The sequence below is a fragment of the Apteryx mantelli genome, chromosome 31, assembly GCF_036417845.1.
Source record: "Apteryx mantelli isolate bAptMan1 chromosome 31, bAptMan1.hap1, whole genome shotgun sequence".
NCBI classification, from domain to species: domain Eukaryota; kingdom Metazoa; phylum Chordata; class Aves; order Apterygiformes; family Apterygidae; genus Apteryx; species Apteryx mantelli.
Window position 1 is genome coordinate 2,642,096 of NC_090008.1, and position 20,333 is coordinate 2,662,428.

The following is a 20,333-nucleotide window of genomic DNA, read 5'->3' on the forward strand; positions in this document are numbered from 1 at the left end:
CCGGCGCGCTCGGCGCACCTAACGCCGCAGGGGGGTAAAGCGGCTGCGGAGGGGGGAAAAAAAAATAAATAACGGGGAGGTTTTAAGATCGGGGATGCTGGGGCCAGGGGGCCGGGGGCCGCGTGCCTGAGGGTCGCCCGCATGGAGCCCGGCGCGCCGCCACCGCTGCCGGCCCTCGACGTGGACAAGGGCATCGCCGTGGCCTTCGTGGTGCTCTTGTGCCTCTTCCTGCTGGCCATGGCGGTGCGGTGCGCCCGCCTCGTGGTGGACCCCTACAGCGCCATCCCCACCGCCACCTGGGAGGAGGAGCAGGTCAACTGAGCCGCGCGGGGCCCCCCCGGGACCACTGGAACCCCAGTACCTGGGGTCTCCAGCACCCTCCATCGCCCCAGGGCCCCCGTTACCCCCAGGGCCCCCCAATACCTTCCATTGCCCCACAGACCCCATTACTCCCAGGACCCCCCATTACTCCCTATTGCCCCCAGGCCCCCCCCCCATGCCGGACCCTGCAGCCCCTTCCCCGCCCCCAGGGGGCAGCACTGGGCCCCTTTCCTGGGCGCTGCCCCTTTAAAAGCCCTCCCGTCTCTCGCGCATGCGCCTTGTCCCCCCCCCGCAAGGCCCAAGCTGGCTGGGGAGGCCCCGCCTTATGCGCATGCGCGCTGCGGAGTCTCTTCGCCGTGCCGGCCAGAGGGGGAGAATTGGGCTCCTCGGGCCGCCGTTACCGGAAGTGACGCCGAGTGACGTCCGGCTTGGCGCCCCCCTTTTCTCCGCCTGCTCCTAGTAACCGGGGTCGCGGCCGGCCCTGGGCCTCAGGGGCGAGGTGAGCGCGATCGGCCCGGGGGGAGGTTGGGGGCGAAGCTGTGGGGCGGGGGGCATCGGGGAGAGGGGGTCTGGGGACGAGGAGGGGGCTGTGGGGCGGGGGGCATCGGGGAGAGGGGGTCTGGGGACGAGGAGGGGGCTGTGGGGCGGGGGGCATCGGGGAGAGGGGGTCTGGGGACGAGGAGGGGGCTGTGGGGCAGGGGCATCGGGGAGAGGGAGTCTGGGGGCGAGGAAGGGGCTGTGGGGCAGGGGCATCGGGGAGAGGGGATCTGGGGGTGAGGAAGGGGCTGTGGGCAGGGGGCATCGGGGAGAGGCGTATTGTGGGGCTGTGCAGGGCTGTTGGGGGCAAGGAAAGGGCTGTGGGGCAGGGGGTGCTGGGGTGGGGGTTGTGGGGTAATTTTGAGAGTAAGGGGGGGCCTGTGGGTCAGGGGGAGTCTGGGTGTGGGGGGGGTCCTGGGAGTGGTGGTGGGCTTATAGGGGGCTGTGGGGCAGAGAATATTGATGTGGGTTGGGGGGATACTGGGGGGCAAGAAGGGGGCTGTGGAGCAGGGGCATGTTGGTGTGAGGGGTGTTGTGGGGCTGTGGGGAGATGTCTGGGGTGAGGAGAGGGTGTGAGAGGCTGGGGGGCAGGAGGTGGGGAGTACTGGGTTGGGGGAGTTAGGGTGGGGGGCTGTGGGGCCAAGAGTGTCAATGGCTGGGGGGGCTGATAGGTGTTTGCGGATGGAGGGGAGCTGTGGGGTGAGAGGGTGTTAGGGTGGGGGGGCTGGGGGTGTTGGTGGCTGAGGGATCGATGGGGGCTTGGGGCAGAGGGGGGGCTATGGAGGTACTGCGATGGGGGGCTGTAGGGGGGACGAGCGGGGCACTGTGCTGCGGGTGCAGCTGGGGGCTGTCGGACAGGGGGCTAGGTGCGACGAAAGCCCTGGCATGAAGATGGTGCAGGTGGGGAGTGGGAAAAGGGGGGGCTGTGGGGAAGTCGGAGGCTTTTTTTGGGTGGTGGGAGTGCAGCTGGGAGGTGTAGGGGGAGAGAGGAATGCAGGATGGGAGGCGGTGTGGGGGAGCAGGAGGGTGAGGGAGGCTGGAGGTCTCTCGAATTGGGAGAGGTGTCTGCTTGGCTCTCCCAGGCCAGGCAGAGGGTGTCTGAGGATTGGGAACGTTCTGTGGGTGTTGCGGAGAAGAGGGATAGCATAAGGCTCCGGCATTCAGCAGGATCCGTGCAGAGATTGGAGAAAATATTTCAGGAATTTCTGCTTGTCCTAGGAGCCTTTGGCTCCATGGGTCATTTGCATTTCAGTTATTTTTGGCTCCCTGTAATGCCATCTTAACAGAATGTATAACGTAATTTTCCTGATTAGCTCTTAAAAGGGAGGTTTGCGCTGTTGTGAAGGCTGTGCCTTGGGGAGGGTGTGATAGAGCCACACGGTCTTGCTGGGCTTTTCTCACCTCCTCTTGGCTTCAGGTGCAGCGGAAATGGATTCCCAGGAGATCAAAGAGCTGCAGCAAGAAGTTATGGAGGAGCTGGGCATCTCCATGGAGGAGCTCCAGGACATCATCGATGAAGAGCTGGAGAAGTTTGAGTGCGTGAAGCAGAGGAAGCAGCAGCTGGAGGAGCTGGAGAAGTGCGTGAAACAGAAAGAAGAGGAGGTGGCTCACGTCGACCGGCTCTTTGACGATGCTTCGAGGTGGGTGCGCTTGGAATCGCGGCCGCGTGTCCGAGTCAGCTCTCGGAGAGCAGAGGAGGAGGAGATCAGATGGCAGGGTCCGATGTTTTGAGTGCTGCCCGTTTCCCATCCATGTGGACTGACGTTGCGGCTTTGCGTCAGTTCACTTGTACGTGGTTCTTGAGGGATTAATTAAAATTACTGTCTTGGGGCTTTGAATCCTTTGTGCGAGTACTCTTCCCTCACCTCCTGATGGTTGTATTTAATTAGCAGCTTCCCAGCGGTGCCTGTTTGTTTCTGTGGTACTGTGGGATGTACAGCCAGACTCGCCTTGTCTTTTCCTTTCTCTGTTCCTCTTTTATTCCCCCAGAGCCATTGATAAATGTGAGATATTGGTAAAAGATCTATACTCCAAGCTGGGCCTCCAGTATCGTGAGAGCAGTTCTGAGGACGAGGACTTGGCCGCCAAGGCCACGGAAGTGATCGAGATCCCAGATGAGGACGATGATGACGTCATGAGCATCGATTCAGGCTGGAAGCACAGTTCAGTATCCCGTTACGCCGCGGGGTGCTGAGGGGAGGGATGGAGATATGAGTGTGTCCTGGAGGAGGAAGGGAGTGAGCGGGGATCGAGGTAAAGATATGTCACCCATAAGCGCCATTGGTCCTTAAGCGCGAGAGGATCAGATAGGCAAAGCCCTTGTGGGTTTGTGTGAGGAGGATCACCTCTTGTGTGATCTGCCTGGGCTTGTAACTATTCCACGGCTCCTGGAGTTAAGCTTTGTTCCGGTGCCAAGCTGGGACCTTTCCCTTTTTCCACCTGCCTGATCGTTGTCCCCTCCAATGCCTTTGCTCTGGGGAAGGTGCCTGTGCAGCAGGTCATGCATTTGGAAAGCATGGCCTTACTTGAGTGGATTTTCTGACAAGGACAGAGAAGGCTCTTGCATGGATGCTTTTCTCTGTTCTCTCTTGCTTCATTTCCTCCCCAAGAGGTTTTAAACCACTTTTTCTCCCTCTTGTTAAACATAGGTGATACTAGTTCCAGAATCGTGAAGGATCAGACTCTGGTGAGTTGGAAAAGACCTGACTGTAGTGTACTTCTGCAGTGGGGTTTTACTGGAACTCTTGGGATATTGTGTTTTGTGCAAAAAAGGTTCTTCATATTTTTTCCTATCTTTCCTTCCCTTCAGCTGCGGGAAGCCATGGCTGCAATGAGAAAGTCCGCCCAAGATGTTCAGAAATTTATGGACGCTGTGAACAAGAAAACAAATGCCCAGGATACACAAAAAGGTCGGTGTGTGAGAGCTTCCCGGGGCTGACATGAGTGGGCTGACACTCCTGTGTGTCCTAACCCTGGTCCTCTCTGAACCTCAGGCTTGTCGGTTTTCTTTCTGAAAAAGAAAATAATGTGAGGATTTCAGCTTCTCTGAGGAAAATTTAAAAACAAAAAAACAAAAAAACCCAAACTCTAGTTTTCTGCTTCCCTGCTGGGGAGACCCATTAGGCTGCAGTAATTCCAAATTCCTATTTTATTTCTTTAAACTCTTTCCAAAAACAAATACAAATGACAGCTTCCATAACATGAAAGCTTTTTAGCGCTGTTAAACCTTACCCCCAATTACTCTGTCCAGTAAAACTGAGATGCTTAGACTGACTAAGGCAAAGCAAAGCAAGAACACTCCTCCTGTCTCAAGTCTGACAGACATTCTTTGTATCGCGTACATAAGAAAGTGAATTTTTGAGCAGTTTCTAACTCATTTTCTGGTTCTTGTTTTCTGGGTAGACGGACAGACCCCTCAGCAAACTCCTGGCACTCTCCAGCCTGTGAGCTCTGCTGCCACTGGGAGCGACCTCAGCAACGATGGTGACCTGAAGGTTGGCATGAGGATCCTGGGCAAGAAGAGAACGAAGACGTGGCACAAAGGGACGCTGATTGCGATCCAGACAGTTGGTACGTCCCGCGCTTGCTGTTGTGTCGTGGTGCTTGTGGCTTTCACGAGATTTTGGGTGACTAATGTTGATGAGACTTTCAGCATATCCCCCACAGTGTCAGAGCACCTCGTGCCACCTGAAAAGAGGATCCAGTGAAAAGCACTGGGTACTTGCATGATGTTGTGAAAGCAACACATCTCCTTCATTTTACCTTCCAAACTAACTTCTGAAAAGCTTTCAAATCTGTTCTGAACTTGAATCATAAAGTGGTGTACATGGTATTGGATTTTTTTGTGTGAAATCGCTTGCGTTTTATTGATCTTGCCCTGTTGAAATGTCTTTCAGGTGCTGGTAAGAAGTACAAAGTGAAATTTGACAATAAAGGGAAGAGTTTGCTCTCTGGCAATCACATTGCTTATGACTATCACCCCTCACCTGAGAAACACTACGTTGGGAGCAGGGTTGTGGCAAAATACAAAGATGGGAATCAGGTTTGGCTGTATGCTGGCATTGTGGCTGAAACCCCAAACGTAAAGAATAAAGACAGGTATTTAATTCTCCTCCATAATGATGTTCCCCTACCCTTTTTTTTAAAAAAAAAAAAAGTATATTTGCTATTGTGAGGGCTAAATTGTTGTTCTCTCATTCCTGGGGACCTAGTTCTCGATGCTGTTTCTTAAGCTTTTCTTATCTAAGAAAGCTCTGGGTGGAGCTTCCATTCTATTACTCATATCACTGAGTTAGAAATTATATCTGGTAATTCATTCAAATTATCACGCAAATGTAAGTCTGCACTGCTCAAGGCATAAAACATGGCATTAGGAAACATGAGCCCTAGAAGTATTCAGTGCCAGCAACATTGCCAAAGCACTTAAGGAAAAGAAACAGCAGGTCTGAGGCAGTCTCTTTGCTTGCATGTAAATAAAGAGGCAGGGCTGCTTTGATGTTGTGGTTTAGGCTTGTGGTCTTTCTGAGAAGATTCATAGAGGATATAGTCACCCTTCTTGGTTCAAATGTGGCTCTGCAATAAACGCCTAATTGTGTAAAGCTCTATCTGATAAGTGGTTAATAACTGAATACAAACTGTGTTTGTTAGTCATGTTGCAAATGAACTCCTCCTGGCTAGACTCCCTGTAGTGCTGACTGTAATGCAACCTTGATGAGGCTCCGTATCCTAAAGCCATTATTCGGAAGCGCGTAGCGCTAAGTGGGTGCCGTATCCAGCCTTGTGGGTACGCCCGTGGGGGCTCCTTGTCCCCTGCGGGCGCTGGGGCCTCTTTCATGCTCGCTGCCTGTCTGCAGGTGGAGCACTGGAGGTGTCCTCCAGCTCTCTGCCCAGGGGGCTGTTCGGATCACGGTGTGCCGTCTCTGCTGCGGCTCTGTCCCAAAAGTTCCAAGAACAGCTTTGCTTGCAGAGATTAGGAGCAGATAAACTGTCTTTCCCCTTCCCCTAGCCCCTATGGTGTGGGGCATAGGGGGAATCTGGAGCTGGGGGGAGAGGTCCTGCCTGGCCTGTGCTGCTGGGGAGCCTCTTGTGGCCTTCAGGAGCACAGGAATAGCTCAGGGCTGGGTGAGAGCTGTTCCGAAATGACCTGGGGAAATGGCAGTACTGGAAAGCTCCTGAAGTCCTGGCAGAGATGACTGCTTCTTTCTGTCCTTGTTCATCGTATCTCATTTGAGGAGGGCCTTTGGGACTGGCAGAACGAGGAAGGAGGTTCTCACTGTTATTGTATGACCGAAGCATTGAGGCATTTCTAATTACGACTTCCAACACCTTGTTCCCTGCTGTGCTGCAGGTTCCTGATCTTCTTTGACGATGGCTATGCTTCATACGTCAAGGAGTGGGAGCTGTACCCAATCTGCAGGCCACGTGAGTGATCTCTGTCCCTTCTGTGTCCTAACACTGAATTATATGGAGAGGCTTTGCGTATAAGAGAGAGTTTGACTCCAGTGGGTGTTATGAATGTCCCCTTCTAGTGCTGTGCCTGGCTTTGTTTATGAAGCTGGAGGAAATAGTGGCTTATTGCTTGCAGAGTGAGTGTGCTGTGGCTCCTTGTACTCTGGATGCGTTAAGGTGGCTGTACCAAAGTCCTGCTGCTCAAGCAGGGCAGGCTTTAGGAGGTCAAACTAAGCAGTGGTGCCCTTTCCTTCTGACCCTAGTTTAGGATTGTAGAAAGGCCAGGGTTTCCGAGCGTTAGATCCCCAGTGCAGGCACAGATGGCCCTAGGAGCACTGGATGCGAATGTGTCACGTGGCAGGCAGGGGTGATCAAAGATGAGAATGAGTCTAAGCGGGATTGGTACTGCACTAACGGGATTTGCTTCTGTAAAACTTCCTGGACATGCGATATGTTTGAGGCTGTTGCACCTACTTGCTTGACTGATCTTGGGAAAAAATCCATGTGGGATCTCTTTTAAAAAAGAATCAGTGGTGCTCTTTGTAAAAAAAAAAAATCTTTCCTCTTCCTCCCTTTCTCCCCTCTACCCCTTTCTGAGCAGTTAAAAAGACTTGGGAAGATATAGAGGACGTGTCCTGTCGCGATTTCATCGAGGAATACATCACAGCCTACCCCAACCGTCCCATGGTGCTGCTGAAGAATGGCCAGCTGATCAAAACAGAGTGGGAAGGGACCTGGTGGAAATCCAGAGTGGAAGAAGTGGATGGCAGCCTGGTCAAAATCCTCTTCCTGGTATGGCAGCTTTCCCTCTCCTGTTAGAGGGAGAGGGAAAATTCAATTTGGGGGGCTGAGGTCATGTTGTTTCCTTTGTTGTCTGGCCTGGCCAAATCCAGTTTCCTTGCTAATGTCAGACAGAACCTTGGAGCAAGCAGGTGTTTTGCTTACTATGCCTCGATGTGAAGGTGAGACTTTTCCATTTGCATGATAAAAGTTTCAAAAGACCTTTAGAGCATTGTGCCTGTAAAACTTGAAAGTGTAGGAGCAAAATTTCTAAGTAACAGATGAAGAAGAAACAAAATCCATCTTCTGCAGGAGAGTCCGTCCTGGTTCCTTTCTTGCTGTAAACTCCTCTTAGCAGTGTCTTCTGTCCAAGTAGAAGTACTGGTGTGAGAAGCAGCAGAGCAACTGAGCAGAAGTTGCTGATATTCTGCTTGCTCAAATTCTATAGATTGCAGAAAGGGAACAAGCTCGCTCACTATCTGTCCCCGCTTGGCTCCTTTCCTGTCTAGATAACGCTGCAGCTGCTAGGGTTGAGGAAGATGTGCATTTGCAAACTTCACCTCAGTGTCCTCGAGGAGATACTGTTTGTGCAGAGGAGTTAGTTTGTGTCCCAAAGGAGTCTGGTTTCTCCAACGGTGCCTTGTTAGTCAGTTGTGCTGAGAATAGAAGCAGGTTTGAAGTTTGGGGTCTTGGTATGGTGCCTCTCTCTAGCCTGGAGGTGGAGCTGGGTTTGTATTTAGTGTTTTCCTGGATATATTGAATTACTTGCTGCCTCTGTCCTCCCTTGGCTGCATGGTCTTACGTGAGCCTTCAGGCGAATGCTTTGCCCCCTCTCCGTTTAGTTCTGCCTCCTGTAAAAGCATCATTGCTGCCTCCCAGTCCGTGCTGTGCCTCCAGCAAGCTCTTGCTGTAGGTGCTGTGAGCGTTGCGTTCTTCTCTCTGCTGCAGGATGACAAACGCTGTGAGTGGATTTACCGGGGTTCCACACGCCTTGAGCCCATGTTCAGCATGAAAACCTCCACAGCCTCCACCCAAGAAAAGAAGCAAAGTGGACAAGCGAGGACTCGTCCTAATGTCGGTATGTGGCGTCTTTCTTTTCAATGTGTGTCCTGGAACTCAAATACTCCCCCCCACCAGCAAAACTTCTGGAGATCTAAGATTTACGGTGATCTTTATCAACTGGCGTAAATAGGATGCAGCAAAACTAGACTGCAGTTGTGTGAAGTGGCCAGAATCTGTTTGGGGTGACTAGCTGTGATTCGGAGCTCAGCGGATAGCCTAGTTTTAATTGCAAGTGCTTTGGTTTTGGTTACCTTCAGGGACTGAACCAATATTTTTGTGGTTGGCACAACAAACTTTGGTCGATGCAGAGACTTTGACGTTCTGTTTCTCTTTCCCATTCCCCACTAGGTGCTGTCAGGAGCAAAGGGCCCGTGGTACAATATACGCAAGATTTAACGGGAGCTGGTACCCAGTACAAACCTCTAGAGCAAATGCAGGCAGCCTCGCTGGCTGCAGCACGGTCCGTTTCTCCACAGCCTGCTGAGATGGAGTAAGTACAGCCAGTTCAGTTTTCTGCTCGCACCATTAACTCCTTTGCGTTTCGTCTCCAGCGCTCAGCTCTTTCAGGCTCCACCCTTTCCATGTAGAGGAATCCTCAGGTGCAGGTTTCCTCCATGACTAGGCTTGTTTCCTGGTTACACAAATAGTTTTTAGTCAGGCTTCTGGGGGAAACTGTAGATAGAGGCTGCTGGATGAGTAACTGGGGGTGGGAGAGCTGACAGCCCCACACCCCTCGAGCCAGAGGCGCTGTCCTTACCCAGGGCTAAAGCTTCACACTTGATGTATTTCCAAGTTAGACAGTTTGCTGCTTCTCTTCCGAAAATCTGAATTGCTCCCTCGTGTCACGATCCAGGCACTGGCCCCCGGCTGCCTTGCATTCCTCCGCTTGGACTGACCTGCTCACGGACCTCAATGACTTACAAGGCCCTGAGAACTCAGGATCAGTGGTTGGTCTTGGTGGTCACGGACCAAACCTGATAAAGCTAAGCTACAGCCAAGTCACACACGTGCCTCCTGCCGCCGGGGGCCTGAGCGGGATGTTCTCAGAGGTGCGGGCTAGTGCCGAAGGAGGCCTGGATGAGAGAGGAACTCAGCCTTGGGACGAAGAGAGCGTGTTCGAGAACACCGGGGTACCTGAGCATGTGCTCTGGGACTTTAATAACTTCCTAGGGGAGAGAGATGCTGTCCCCGTTCATTTTTGTCACCAGTGTGGATTTCCCATCCGAATTTATGGACGTCTGGTCCCCTGCCAGCATGTCTTCTGCTGTGACTGTGCCTTGCTGCATGGGCAAAAGGGAGAAAGGAGGTGTCCCAGCTGTAATGAACCTGTGCAGCAAGTGAAGCTTTATTCACCACATTCCCTCTAGGTGCAGCAGCGTGTGAGAAAGCCCCTCTGCCCCCAGCCTCCGTTCTCAGGACTGGTTTCTCCAAGCAGCAGTGCAATATGACCCCTTCTGCCCCAGGAGGTGGGAGCCAAGTAGGAAATGTTCCTCCTGGGCCCTTCTGACCAAGACCGGAGAATCCAAGCTGTAGCCTTGTTCCTTGTTTCCTCTGTAGCCAAGAAGAGAGGCCCGATGCCGAAGGAGGTCTGTTCCAGTGTGAGAAATGCAATGCTGGCTCCTCCGCCGTCAGTCTAGGGCCCTGTTTGTGAACATAGGAAGAGCTTGACTCCCTCTCTCTAACACCGGGGCACCCCGAGCTGTCGAGGGCGTAGGAAGGATGTGCAATAGCACAGCACGTGGACAATAAAGCCGGACTGCTGTGGTCTGTCAGTCTGCAGTCTCACGACTGCCTTATCTCTCCTTTTCCATTTAACAGTCTTTGTAGTGGTTATAAGAAACACTTCCCCCACCCCCCTCGCCCTCCACTGTGGCTTTAACTTTAGGATCCTGTTGTCAGATCAAATATAAGCAGACACAGAACTTGCACTACAGCTGTTTCCCTGCCTTGCCGTTAAGTAGCAAACTGCTTAAAGACAACTGGTTTTAACATTGACTGAAGGCAGCATACTACATTCGTGTTGCTGCTGTCCCAAGAGATACTGTTGGGTTAAAAATACATTGTTTGTAGATTATTAAAACTTGAGAGAATGGTTTCTTCACTCCGGTGTTTTGTTTACTCTGAGGAAGGCCTGGTTCTCTTCCCTCTCTAGTCTTTCACCTCCAGGATCTTGTATGGTGCCAGGGACTGCTCGCAGCCATTTCTGACTGTTTAAAGCCTGTTGACAGAAGCATTTTTCTCCTGCTCTTGAGTCTGTGAAATGTGTTCTTAATGCCTTCCTTTGAAGGCAGACGTGTGCAGAAAGTTTTACCCCCTCTCCTGCTCTCCCTGCCTCTTCCCTTTCTGCCCTGAAAAAACACAGTGTCACTCCACTTGTTTGAAAGCCAGCGGCTGGGGTGAGATGTTTTCTGTTTAATCCGTATTAATGGACTGAAAATCTCCACCACTGTTTTCTTGGAGTGTGAGGGCTACTGTCCTCCAAGTGCCTCCTGCCTTCCCGATGTTGTGTATTGGGCTGCAGAGGTGTTTGGAGCCCCCTCGGAGCCCTTTTGGCAGTGATATTATTACATTCCCTCGTATAATCTTATCTTGTTACTTGGTACGGACAAAAGAGTCCTCTGTATTCCTTATTCCTCCCACTGCTCTATACCGTAGCACTGACTGAGCCGGTAAGCTCTCGTTTCTGCTACCCCAGGGGACTCTTCATGTCCTGCTTCGTCCAGCTTCCTGAAGTGAAGGCCTCGGATGTCCTCACTGCTCCCTCTCTCACCTGGCCGTGCCTCACCTCTAAATAAATAGCGCTATGTCAGAAGTCATTTTTAAACGTAGCCGTGTTCTGGCATTTGTTTGGGACTGTTGCAGGGTTGCTATAGCGCGAGCAGTCGGAGACGAGCTGATTTTCGCCGTTCTCGGGGAAAGATCTGCTTGGTTTCTCTTGATGCCTTGGACGGAGGACTGTTGCTAACTCTCATGGGGGAGGGTTGTTTTGGCTGCCTCCGTGTCTCAATCCTACCAGTTGTGCGAGCGTGTACGTCTTGCGAATCACCTCCCTTGCTTCTTCCCTTGCGCAGGGGCTCCGACAGCCAGCTGGCCCAGTCTAGAAAGCAAGTGGCCAAGAAGAGCACTTCCTTCCGTCCCGGCTCCGTGGGATCTGGGCAGTCCTCACCCGCTTCACCTGTCTTAAGCGATACGCCGCCTGCGGGAAGGACCGGCACGGCCCAGCAGCATCGGTAAGCGAAGTCTTGGCTAGTTCGCTCTTCATGCGAATGCAGCGAAGTCCCTGGGTCCTTGTGAGAGCCTGGGGTGCTAATACAAATTTGGGGCTGGGTTGTCTTGGTGCAGGTCTGCTTCGTTATGAACACCTTTTTTTGGCAGCTTGTTTGCTCCAGAGCGTTTGTCCTTTTCTTACCTCGTTCTCCCTCCCAAACAACGGTTACGTTTTGCTGTTGGCTTGAGCTTGAAGGGTCTCTTATCGGTTCTGAACAGTGCTTAGCCCAGAGCCTCTGAACCTGCTTGTTTCTAGAGGGTCCCTGTTTCTATAAGCTCTCTGGGGCTGTGGGGAAGCTGGTAATAATGTAAATCTGCAGGTGGCTTTTCCACAGCAGCAATCCCCAGCACAAGAAGCCGTTGATCCCTCTCCTGAGACCACAATCAATTTGTTTCTGCTTCCCTAGTTCTGGTTTCGGGGTTTTACTTTTATTTGTCCTCTGCTGCTGGTAAACGCCCCCTTTGGGACTGCTTTGTCCTGCTTCCAGGGGGATGTTGGGACTTGGGTCAAATTGGACTAAGCGGCAAACCCAGCAGGGTGTCTCAGTGTGTATCTAGCAGCAGCTTTAACAGGAATTAGATGCCTAAATCCCTTTGAAGGTCTAGGCGAAAGCGCTGCCCTTCCCTAAACTAAGAGGGTTCGTGTATCTCTTTTCCCGTAACAGGTTCTCCAGTGGCCAGGCGGGCACTGGCGCAGCACAGGCCTTCCACGGCATGATGGACCGTGTCCCCAACGAGCCCTCGTACCGAGCCCCGCTGGAGAAACTCTTCTACCTGCCGCACGTCTGCAGCTACACCTGCCTGTCCCGCGTCCGCCCCATCCGCAGCGATCAGTACCGCAGCAAGAACCCCCTGCTCATCCCGCTGCTCTATGACTTCCGACGGATGACGGCCCGCCGACGGGTTAACCGCAAGATGGGCTTCCACGTCATCTACAAGACGCCGTGCGGGCTGTGCCTGCGAACCATGCAGGAGATCGAACGGTACCTTTTTGAGACAGACTGCGACTTCCTTTTCCTGGAAATGTTCTGCCTGGACCCCTACGTGCTGGTGGATCGCAAGTTCCAGCCCTACAAGCCCTACTACTACATCGCGGACATTACCAAGGGCAGGGAGGACGTGCCCCTGTCCTGCGTCAACGAGATCGATAACACCCCGCCTCCGCAGGTGGCCTACAGCAAGGAGCGCATCCCGGGCAAAGGGGTTTACATCAACACCAGCTGGGAGTTCCTCGTGGGCTGCGACTGTAAAGACGGCTGCAGAGACAAGTAGGTGACTCCTTGCGCGCTGCAGTGTCTGTACTGCCTGCCCTGATAACAACCTGTGTCTGGCTCAGCTGAACAAACTCTGGTATTTGGTGAGGAGATGAGGTAAATCCTTGCTTGATGCCTTCAGCCTCCCAGTAAGCCGTAGCACTGCATGGTGAATATCAGTACTGTTCCTCCTGCCATCATGGCAAAACTGAGCTCTTACTATGCTGTATTTGTCTAGTCTCTTTAATTTTTCTCCGCTCTCCGTGCTTTTGGTCTTCACCGTGCCCTACAGCAGCTGGTTCTGCTGTTTTAAAGCTGTGTTGTGCAAAAGCTCTTCCTCAGGGATGGTCCAAGACTTGCTCTGGACTTTGTGCCCACCCAGTCCTGGTGGGTCGCAGGTTTGGCTCCGGGTTGAGTCCTGTGTGCTTGTCTTTCCTCCTACACGCACGCAGAAAGATGCGACTTCTTTTCCTTCCCGCAATGCGGGTGTGTAAAACTAACCTTTGGGCATGGGTGGGTTTTTCTGTGTGTGCCTCTAGATCGAAATGTGCTTGTCACCAGCTGACAGTCCAGGCGACTGGCTGCACCCCAGGCGGGCAGATCAACCCCAATTCAGGATACCAGCACAAAAGGCTGGAAGAATGCCTCCCGACAGGGTGAGTAGAGCTGTGCTGCCTCCTTCTCTTGCGAATATCGGCCCCAGAAAGTTGGCCTTCGATGCTTTCAGGCAGTATTTCCTAGAGCTAAATGCAGATCCTAGAAAACGTGCCTCTGTTCCTGATTCATCGGCTAACTCATGGCCCAGCATCTCTCTCCATTACTGTACTACCTGGCACTACGCTGACTCTCTCCCTGCTCTGCCAAGCTTTAAGCTGATGCTGCTGCCGAGCTCTCAGCCTGCTGCAGGTCCCTCTGCAACATTACTGGCACAACACCGAATCTTGGGAAGCGGCTTTTTTTTTTTTTTTAAGGGAAGATAATTCAGGTCCTAGAGGTGTCACTGTTCTCCCTCCTTTCAGAGTCTACGAGTGTAACAAGAGGTGCAAGTGCAACGTTAACATGTGCACCAATCGCTTGGTCCAACATGGGCTCCAAGTCCGGCTGCAGTTATTCAAGACGCAGAACAAAGGCTGGGGCATTCGCTGCCTTGATGATATTGCCAAAGGCTCTTTTGTCTGCATCTACGCAGGTAGGATTTCACCCTGCTGAACAAGTAGGTGGAAACCTCTTAATCTTAAAATGGGTGCTGCGCATGAAAAGTCTTTGCTGAGCCACTGCCCTTCTTGGCAGTCATGTGTATTCATTTATGAAACTGGTTTCTTCTGCTGAAGTGGGGCTACGGGGGAATAAGGATTGGAAAGATCTGGTTGCGTCAAGCCTGAGTGAGGCCGGAGACTCGGCTTTGTTTATCACAAAACGCAAACCCAGCAGAATGGGTGTGAAGCTCTTCCTGTGCATGTTAAAGGGACAGGAAAGTGAAAACCTCGCTGCTGAACTTGCAGCACTGTGATTTCCTGACTGATGCTCCTTGCCCAACTCTTAAATAAGATGCTGCAGAACCGGCGTGGCTGCAGTGCCAGTGTCGAGAGAAGTGCTCAGATCCCCAGAGCTGGTTTCGCACAGCGAGGGTGAATCAACAGATACCTGCTTCCTGTTTATACCAAACCAGTCCCTGGGACATCCTCGCAGGCCAATAAAATGCAGAAGTTGCATCGCTTGGTTGTGTTAACTCTGAAAAGAAACTAACCACGGGCATTGCCCGAGTTCTTGCGCTTTGGTTTCTTACCCTTAACATTGCCTCCATGCTACACCCTCGCCTCCATCCAAAAGTCTTCAGAGGAAAAGGCAATTGCTCTGTTCAAATTCCTGTTCAGAGATTTCCTCCTTGGAAACCTGGATGTTAACAGGGACCCGCTTTAGGTCTGCCACGTGCTTGAGATTGTCATTACCTTGAGTGGGAGGGTAACATGTTGTCCTCTCCCAGCCCAGCCTTAGGGTAAGATGGTGTCAGCCCTGTTTGCTCCTCCCTGAGCCTTTGGGGAGGATAAAATTTGTGCGGCGGGAATGTCATTGCAGGAAAACTCGCAGCTTGTTCTCTCTTCCCCACCCCCCAGGGAAAATCCTCACCGATGACTTTGCTGACAAAGAGGGGTTAGAGATGGGCGACGAATACTTTGCGAACCTGGACCACATCGAGAGCGTGGAGAACTTCAAGGAGGGCTACGAGAGCGACGCGAAGTGCTCTTCTGACAGCAGCGGGGTGGACCTCAAGGACGAAGAGGAGGAGAACACGGGCACTGAGGAGCAGGAGGAGTCCAACGAGGATAGCTCCGATGACAATTTCTGCAAGGACGAGGACTTCAGCACCAGCTCGGTGTGGCGCAGCTACGCCACGCGACGGCAGACCCGGGGCCAGAAGGAGAACGGGCTGTCGGAGACGGCCTCCAAGGACTCTGGGCTCACCCGGCAGATCAGCCACGACGAGACAACGGTGGCTGCCTCCTGTAAGCTGCCGGTGTCTGAGGAAACCTCCAAGAACAAAGTGGCCTCGTGGCTGAGCTCCAACAGCATGGCCGACAGCTTCCAGGACAACGACAGTGCCTCCTCCTTCAAGATGAGCGAAGGTGGCGAAGCCAAGGCCTGCAAAACGGAACTGCCTGGTGAGAGAGAGAAAGCCTCCACTTCTGGCCTGGGCGACGTGGATGGAGAGTCAAAGGCGTTGAAGAAAGATGTAAGGGAGGGCTGTGGGGCTGGGATACGAGTATTGCCCCCTGCCTTTAGGGATGGGGAAACTGAGGCACAGAGACGTGCCTTAGCTGTGCTCTCGCTCGAATCCCCTCTCTACCTGTACAGCTTGACTAGGTCGGACTGTGGTGCTGTTCGGTGTCTGTCCCCCTGCCCTGCTTACGTGGCCTTTGCCACTGTGGTGCCTGTGGGGTAGGGAGAGGCCTTTCCTCTTCCTGGGGGAAGTGGTGGCACGAATCACTCGCCCACACGCCCCGGGGCACTGTGTGCCCACGTGGAGGGTGTGCAGCCCCGAGGGATCGAGCCGTCCGCAGCCTGGCCGGGTACCCGAGGTGGCGTGGGGAGCAAGAGATGACGTCCAGACAGGGTTGGGGACAGCAGATGCTTCAAAAGGGAAAGATTTTAATCTGCCATTTTCCTCTCCGCAGGAACCTGAAGATCCAAACAAACTTCCTGGGTAAGGTTTCTTAAATTGTACTTTCCTGCCTTTTTATGTACACATCTCCCTCGTTATTGTCCATTTGTCCGTGGACAGGCCCGCTAGGAGACGCAAGCGTGACCCGCTCTTGTCCTCGCCCCGCAGGCTAAGCGACTTGGGAAGGATGTACGGCTACAACCCGAGTCCTCCCAAGCTGGAAGGGATCCGGAGGCCGACGAGCAAAACCGCCCTGCTCCAGAGCAGACGGCACTCTGTCCCCACGCAGCCCTCCACGGACGTAAGAACTGATCCTTTGGGCTTCGGGCTGGGGCAGGAGGGGGTGGGCCGGGCTCTGCCTTACGGCCCAAAACTGGTTTGATGAAGGCCTCGAACCTTCCTCCACGTGCTTTATATGCAGCTTTCATGCCCAGCTGAGCACCTCAGCAGGGCTAGTGGGTTTGTAATTGTTATTTCTTGGGGGGTTCTGAATTTTTTTGGACAGTGGGGATCCTACTTGGTTCTGAAAGCCCAAGAAATGGGGCAGTTTGGTTTCCATTGGGAAAAGGGGAGCCCTGAGTGTTGCTTGGAGAGCAATAGAAGGAGGCTCCTGCTGCGCTCAGGAGCCGTTAATGCCTTTCCGCAGGACGTGCTGACCCTGTCGAGCAGCACGGACAGCGAGGGGGAGAACGGGCAGGCGGCGGCAGGGCAGGCCCCGGGCACCACCAACGACAGCGACGACATCCAGACCATTTCCTCCGGCTCCGAGGAGGAGGAAGCGGATGACAAGAAAAACCCCTCATCTGGCTCAGGTGAGGACAGCTGCACTTTGCGGGGGGGGAGGAAGCGGGGCTGAGAACAGAAAGCGCAAAGCCACGGCAAGCGAAACTGGTCAGAAACCACAGGCAAGGGCTGACAAGGTGCTGACCGCCTTTGCAGGGCACAGCTGTGGGTGTTGCAAGTCCTGCTCCGAATGCCTCTGAGCTGAAGTCTAACAGCCGAGGCCTGAAGCTTTCCCGGGTCCTGTTTGAGACTTTGCAAAGTCAAGCCTTAATGAGGGAAAGAGCAACTGTTTGAGGCTGGTTTTGTTGGGTTTCCAGGCACTGCTGGGTAGAGCGGAGAGCTGGGAGGATTCCCAGGCACCATCCCACGGTGGTATTTTACATCTGAGCTGGGAGCGGCGTCCCTAAGGGTTTTGCTTTGCGGCAAAGGGGCCGGCGTCTTGGGCAAGCAGCGCTAGCGTGGGGCTCCTTTGGGAGACGGAGAGGGATCGCAGCAGCGTGTGCTCCTCTGTCGCCGCAGGTCCCGTTAAGAGGCAGGTGGCGGTGAAGTCCACCCGAGGCTTTGCCCTGAAATCAACTCACGGCATCGCCATCAAGTCGACCAACATGGCAGCGGCCGACAAGGGCGAGAGCGCGCCCGTCCGCAGGACCACCCGCCAGTTCTACGACGGAGAGGAGTCCTGTTACATCATTGACGCCAAACTGGAGGGCAACCTGGGCCGCTACCTTAACGTGAGTCGCTGCCCTCGGCAGCTGGCGCTCCACGCTTGTCGGTTAGGAGCCAATCTCGCTGCCGCCTTGGAGACCTCCTTGGAAGAGCACAAGTAGCTGTTCGCTGCTGATCTGGGCAGGATTTTGGATGTAATATGGGGATGAAGCTAACCCTGCTGCCTGCTCTCGTGTCTGCAGTTCACCTCTTCCCTCAGAGGAGTTGTGAATCGCTGGCAAACGTGGCTGTTTGTTTGCCCCTTGCTTTGAGGCAGGGAACAGAAGCCCTGGAAATAGGGGAGGAAAGGGGAATCTCTTAGTATCCTTGGCGGCTGGGGAGGGAAAGGGACACCTTTGGGGTGATTCTGCTGCCTCGGGCTGGGGTGACCTGCCCTCTGAGAAGGCCTGTTCCTCCCCGAGTCTAGATAAACAGTGGAAAGAGCTGGATTAGGCGGGATGATTCCCCCACAAAAAGAGAAAAGGGGGGGGGGGGCTGTTCCAGCCGTGTGGCTTGCGGTAAGCAGTGTGGACAAGTCAGTCCTTCCAGCAACCGTTACCTTTGCTAGCATGGATCTCGTGACTCATCCCTGGTCACGCAGGGCGCGGGCAGGGGAGGGAGGGAGCGGCTCCTGTTTCAGCAGGCTTATGCTGGATGCAGCGCTCGAATCAGGAATGCTGTTGTTTAAAAAGGCTCGCGTTCGCTGCCAGCTGGTTCGCGTCCCTCCCAACGCAGGAACTCGCTCACTGCGTTTCCCTCTGGTCTCTTTGCAGCATAGCTGCAGCCCTAACCTCTTCGTGCAGAACGTTTTCGTGGACACGCATGACCTCCGCTTCCCTTGGGTCGCCTTCTTCGCTAGCAAGTGAGTCGCGGAGCGCTTGGGCCAGGGCGGGTGGGCTGCGCCTGCTGCCGGTTCACGGCTCCTTGGCTGTGTGACCACATGGCTGAGTGTTTCCCACTTCTGGTGACTGCTGCCCAGTTTCATATTGACCCAAGTGGAGAAGAAGAGGTTTGGAGGCAAATTTGGGCCAAGACATCTCTACCCGTGATGGAGATGTCTAGTGCTATTTGCACCAGTTTCAGGCCTTTCCAAAGCCGGGGGAGAAATAAGCACTGAGCAGGTGGCTGCCTGCATTCCTTGAATTGCAAACAAACAGAAGTGTGAGCATCCACCTCGCCGGCAGCTCCCGGTGGTGATGGATCCCTGCCATGTACCTCTCGGGGGCTGAGAGTGCGGCGTCGCCTCTTTGAAGCCCCACGGCAGTGAGTCATTGGGGAACTTTGTCCCTTGCTCAGTGCGGAGCCAAACACGCACCCATTCTGGTGGCTTCGCCCTTGCCCTGGGGGAAGCTGGACTGCGCTGTCCCGTCCAGACCTGCCTGCGTGGCTGTACATAAGCGTTGCCCTTTGCTAGCAGGGGCTTAACCTTCTTTTTCGGGAACAGTCTCTTCTCCCAGTCTGTGTGGGATCAGCTTTGCAAGACACTTGCCTGCTTGTTCTTTCTTCCCAGGAGGATACGAGCTGGCACGGAGCTGACGTGGGATTACAACTACGAAGTGGGCAGCGTGGAAGGCAAAGAGCTGCTGTGCTGCTGCGGGGCCATCGAGTGCCGAGGGCGGCTGCTGTGAGCCCGGCAGCTCTTCCCAAATGCCCGGGGTGGGGGGGGGAACGCTGGATCCCTCCTAGCTTACCCTCTGCTTTGAGGGTAAAGTACTGTATTGCTTCTAAGGAGAGGGTGGTGTTGTTTAATAGTAACTGTTACAAAGCTGATCACGATGGCTTTGAGTTCTCCTGTTCACTTGAAAAATGACGGCAGCAGATGGACAAGGACTGGAGACAACCCTGGCACGACGCACGTGTGTGTGACAGCCGCGGTGGGCAGGTGACTGCCAAACCGGCTCTCTGCAAGCTGCGAGCTTTGCTTTTACTGTGCCCTGGGGCCACGGTAGCTCTGCCACAGGATGCTCTGTCCCTCATCAGCGCAGGAAAGGACATAAGTCAGGCTGTTACTGGAGGTCCTGAGCTGGCCAACATACAGCTGTTCCTGCTCTCCTCAAGTTCTCTACTAAATTTAAGACACAAACCCCTGAGCAGCTACTGCTGGTGCTCGTTTGCTGCCTGTAAAGGTAATTCCAGGGGGAAACAGTTCACAGAGCCTCCAGGGACATGTTTCACTAGTGGGACAGGGCCGTTGCTGACCCCACGGCCCTGGGAACAGCGTGGGAGGGGGCGAGGATGGTGGAAGTAAGCCCAGCATGGACCAATCTGGCTTTATAGCAATGACCTGTGACTCTAGGTGGGGAAAAAAAAGCATCTCTCTCCGGCTCTGAGATGGTGTAAAGAATCTTTTCATTGTTAAAAAGCAATAAAGTATGTTTTTCTAAAATAAATAAAGAAAAAACTGCCCTGAAACCCAGGTTTTTCTGCCACATTCGGCTGCTTACCCTCGGAGCTGAAAGCAAGACCCTCTACCAGCAAAGTGACCTGAGCCACAGCAAGGGCCTGGCCCGGCCGATGAAGGCAGCCACTGCTGCGAGCTCCAACCTCGCTGGCCTGACTCACACATCTTAGATAGATAGATAGTTTCACAGCGAAACACCCTGAAAGAGCTGCTTTTAACCACTTCCTTCACCCTTGCTTCCAGTGGGCTTGTAGGAAAACTGTCCTTGGGAGGCAGATCAGCCCAGCCATGTGCACAGTCGTGGGCAGGGGGAGGGCAGAAAGCTCCCACGGTCATTTTGGGCAAAACAAATATTCATTAAATCCTCAACTCGTTGAAAGTAAAGCAGAGAAGTTGAACTTCTCTCGTTAAGGCAACGAACATCAACACTGCCCCAGCTCCCACCATTCTAGGATACAATCCTAAAGCAAGGACCCCCCCGCCCCCCCCCCCCAAACCCCGCTCAAAGCGTGCCACAGGGAAGGTGCAGTTAGGCACGGCCTCCAACGGGAATCGGTCAAGTCAAACTCTAATGCGGGAAGCAGCGGGGATGAAAGGGCAGAAGCTGGCGCGGGGC

The 20,333-nt window shown here is 53.7% G+C and overlaps 1 protein-coding gene across 2 annotated transcripts; it reads left to right on the top strand.

The window, feature by feature from the left end:
- Positions 1 to 714: 714 nt before the first annotated feature.
- On the top strand, positions 715 to 19,728 carry SETDB1 (SET domain bifurcated histone lysine methyltransferase 1). 2 transcript variants are annotated; one of them, XM_067313582.1, is made up of 22 exons: positions 715 to 820; positions 2,276 to 2,498; positions 2,848 to 3,020; positions 3,507 to 3,544; positions 3,668 to 3,767; positions 4,261 to 4,428; positions 4,755 to 4,956; positions 6,206 to 6,279; positions 6,908 to 7,098; positions 8,035 to 8,164; positions 8,497 to 8,638; positions 11,220 to 11,378; positions 12,081 to 12,683; positions 13,208 to 13,324; positions 13,688 to 13,857; positions 14,783 to 15,399; positions 15,842 to 15,870; positions 15,997 to 16,129; positions 16,475 to 16,640; positions 17,131 to 17,342; positions 18,090 to 18,178; positions 18,827 to 19,728. In XM_067313582.1, the coding sequence occupies exons 2-22, from the start codon at positions 2,287 to 2,289 to the stop codon at positions 18,942 to 18,944; spliced, it is 3,843 nt and encodes a 1,280-aa protein (XP_067169683.1). In that variant the 5' UTR covers positions 715 to 820; positions 2,276 to 2,286; the 3' UTR covers positions 18,945 to 19,728. The 2 variants fall into 2 exon arrangements, with proteins under 2 accessions (XP_067169683.1, XP_013811337.1); XM_013955883.2 differs by lacking the exon at positions 715 to 820 and having other exon boundaries at positions 2,219 to 2,498.
- Positions 19,729 to 20,333: the final 605 nt, after the last annotated feature.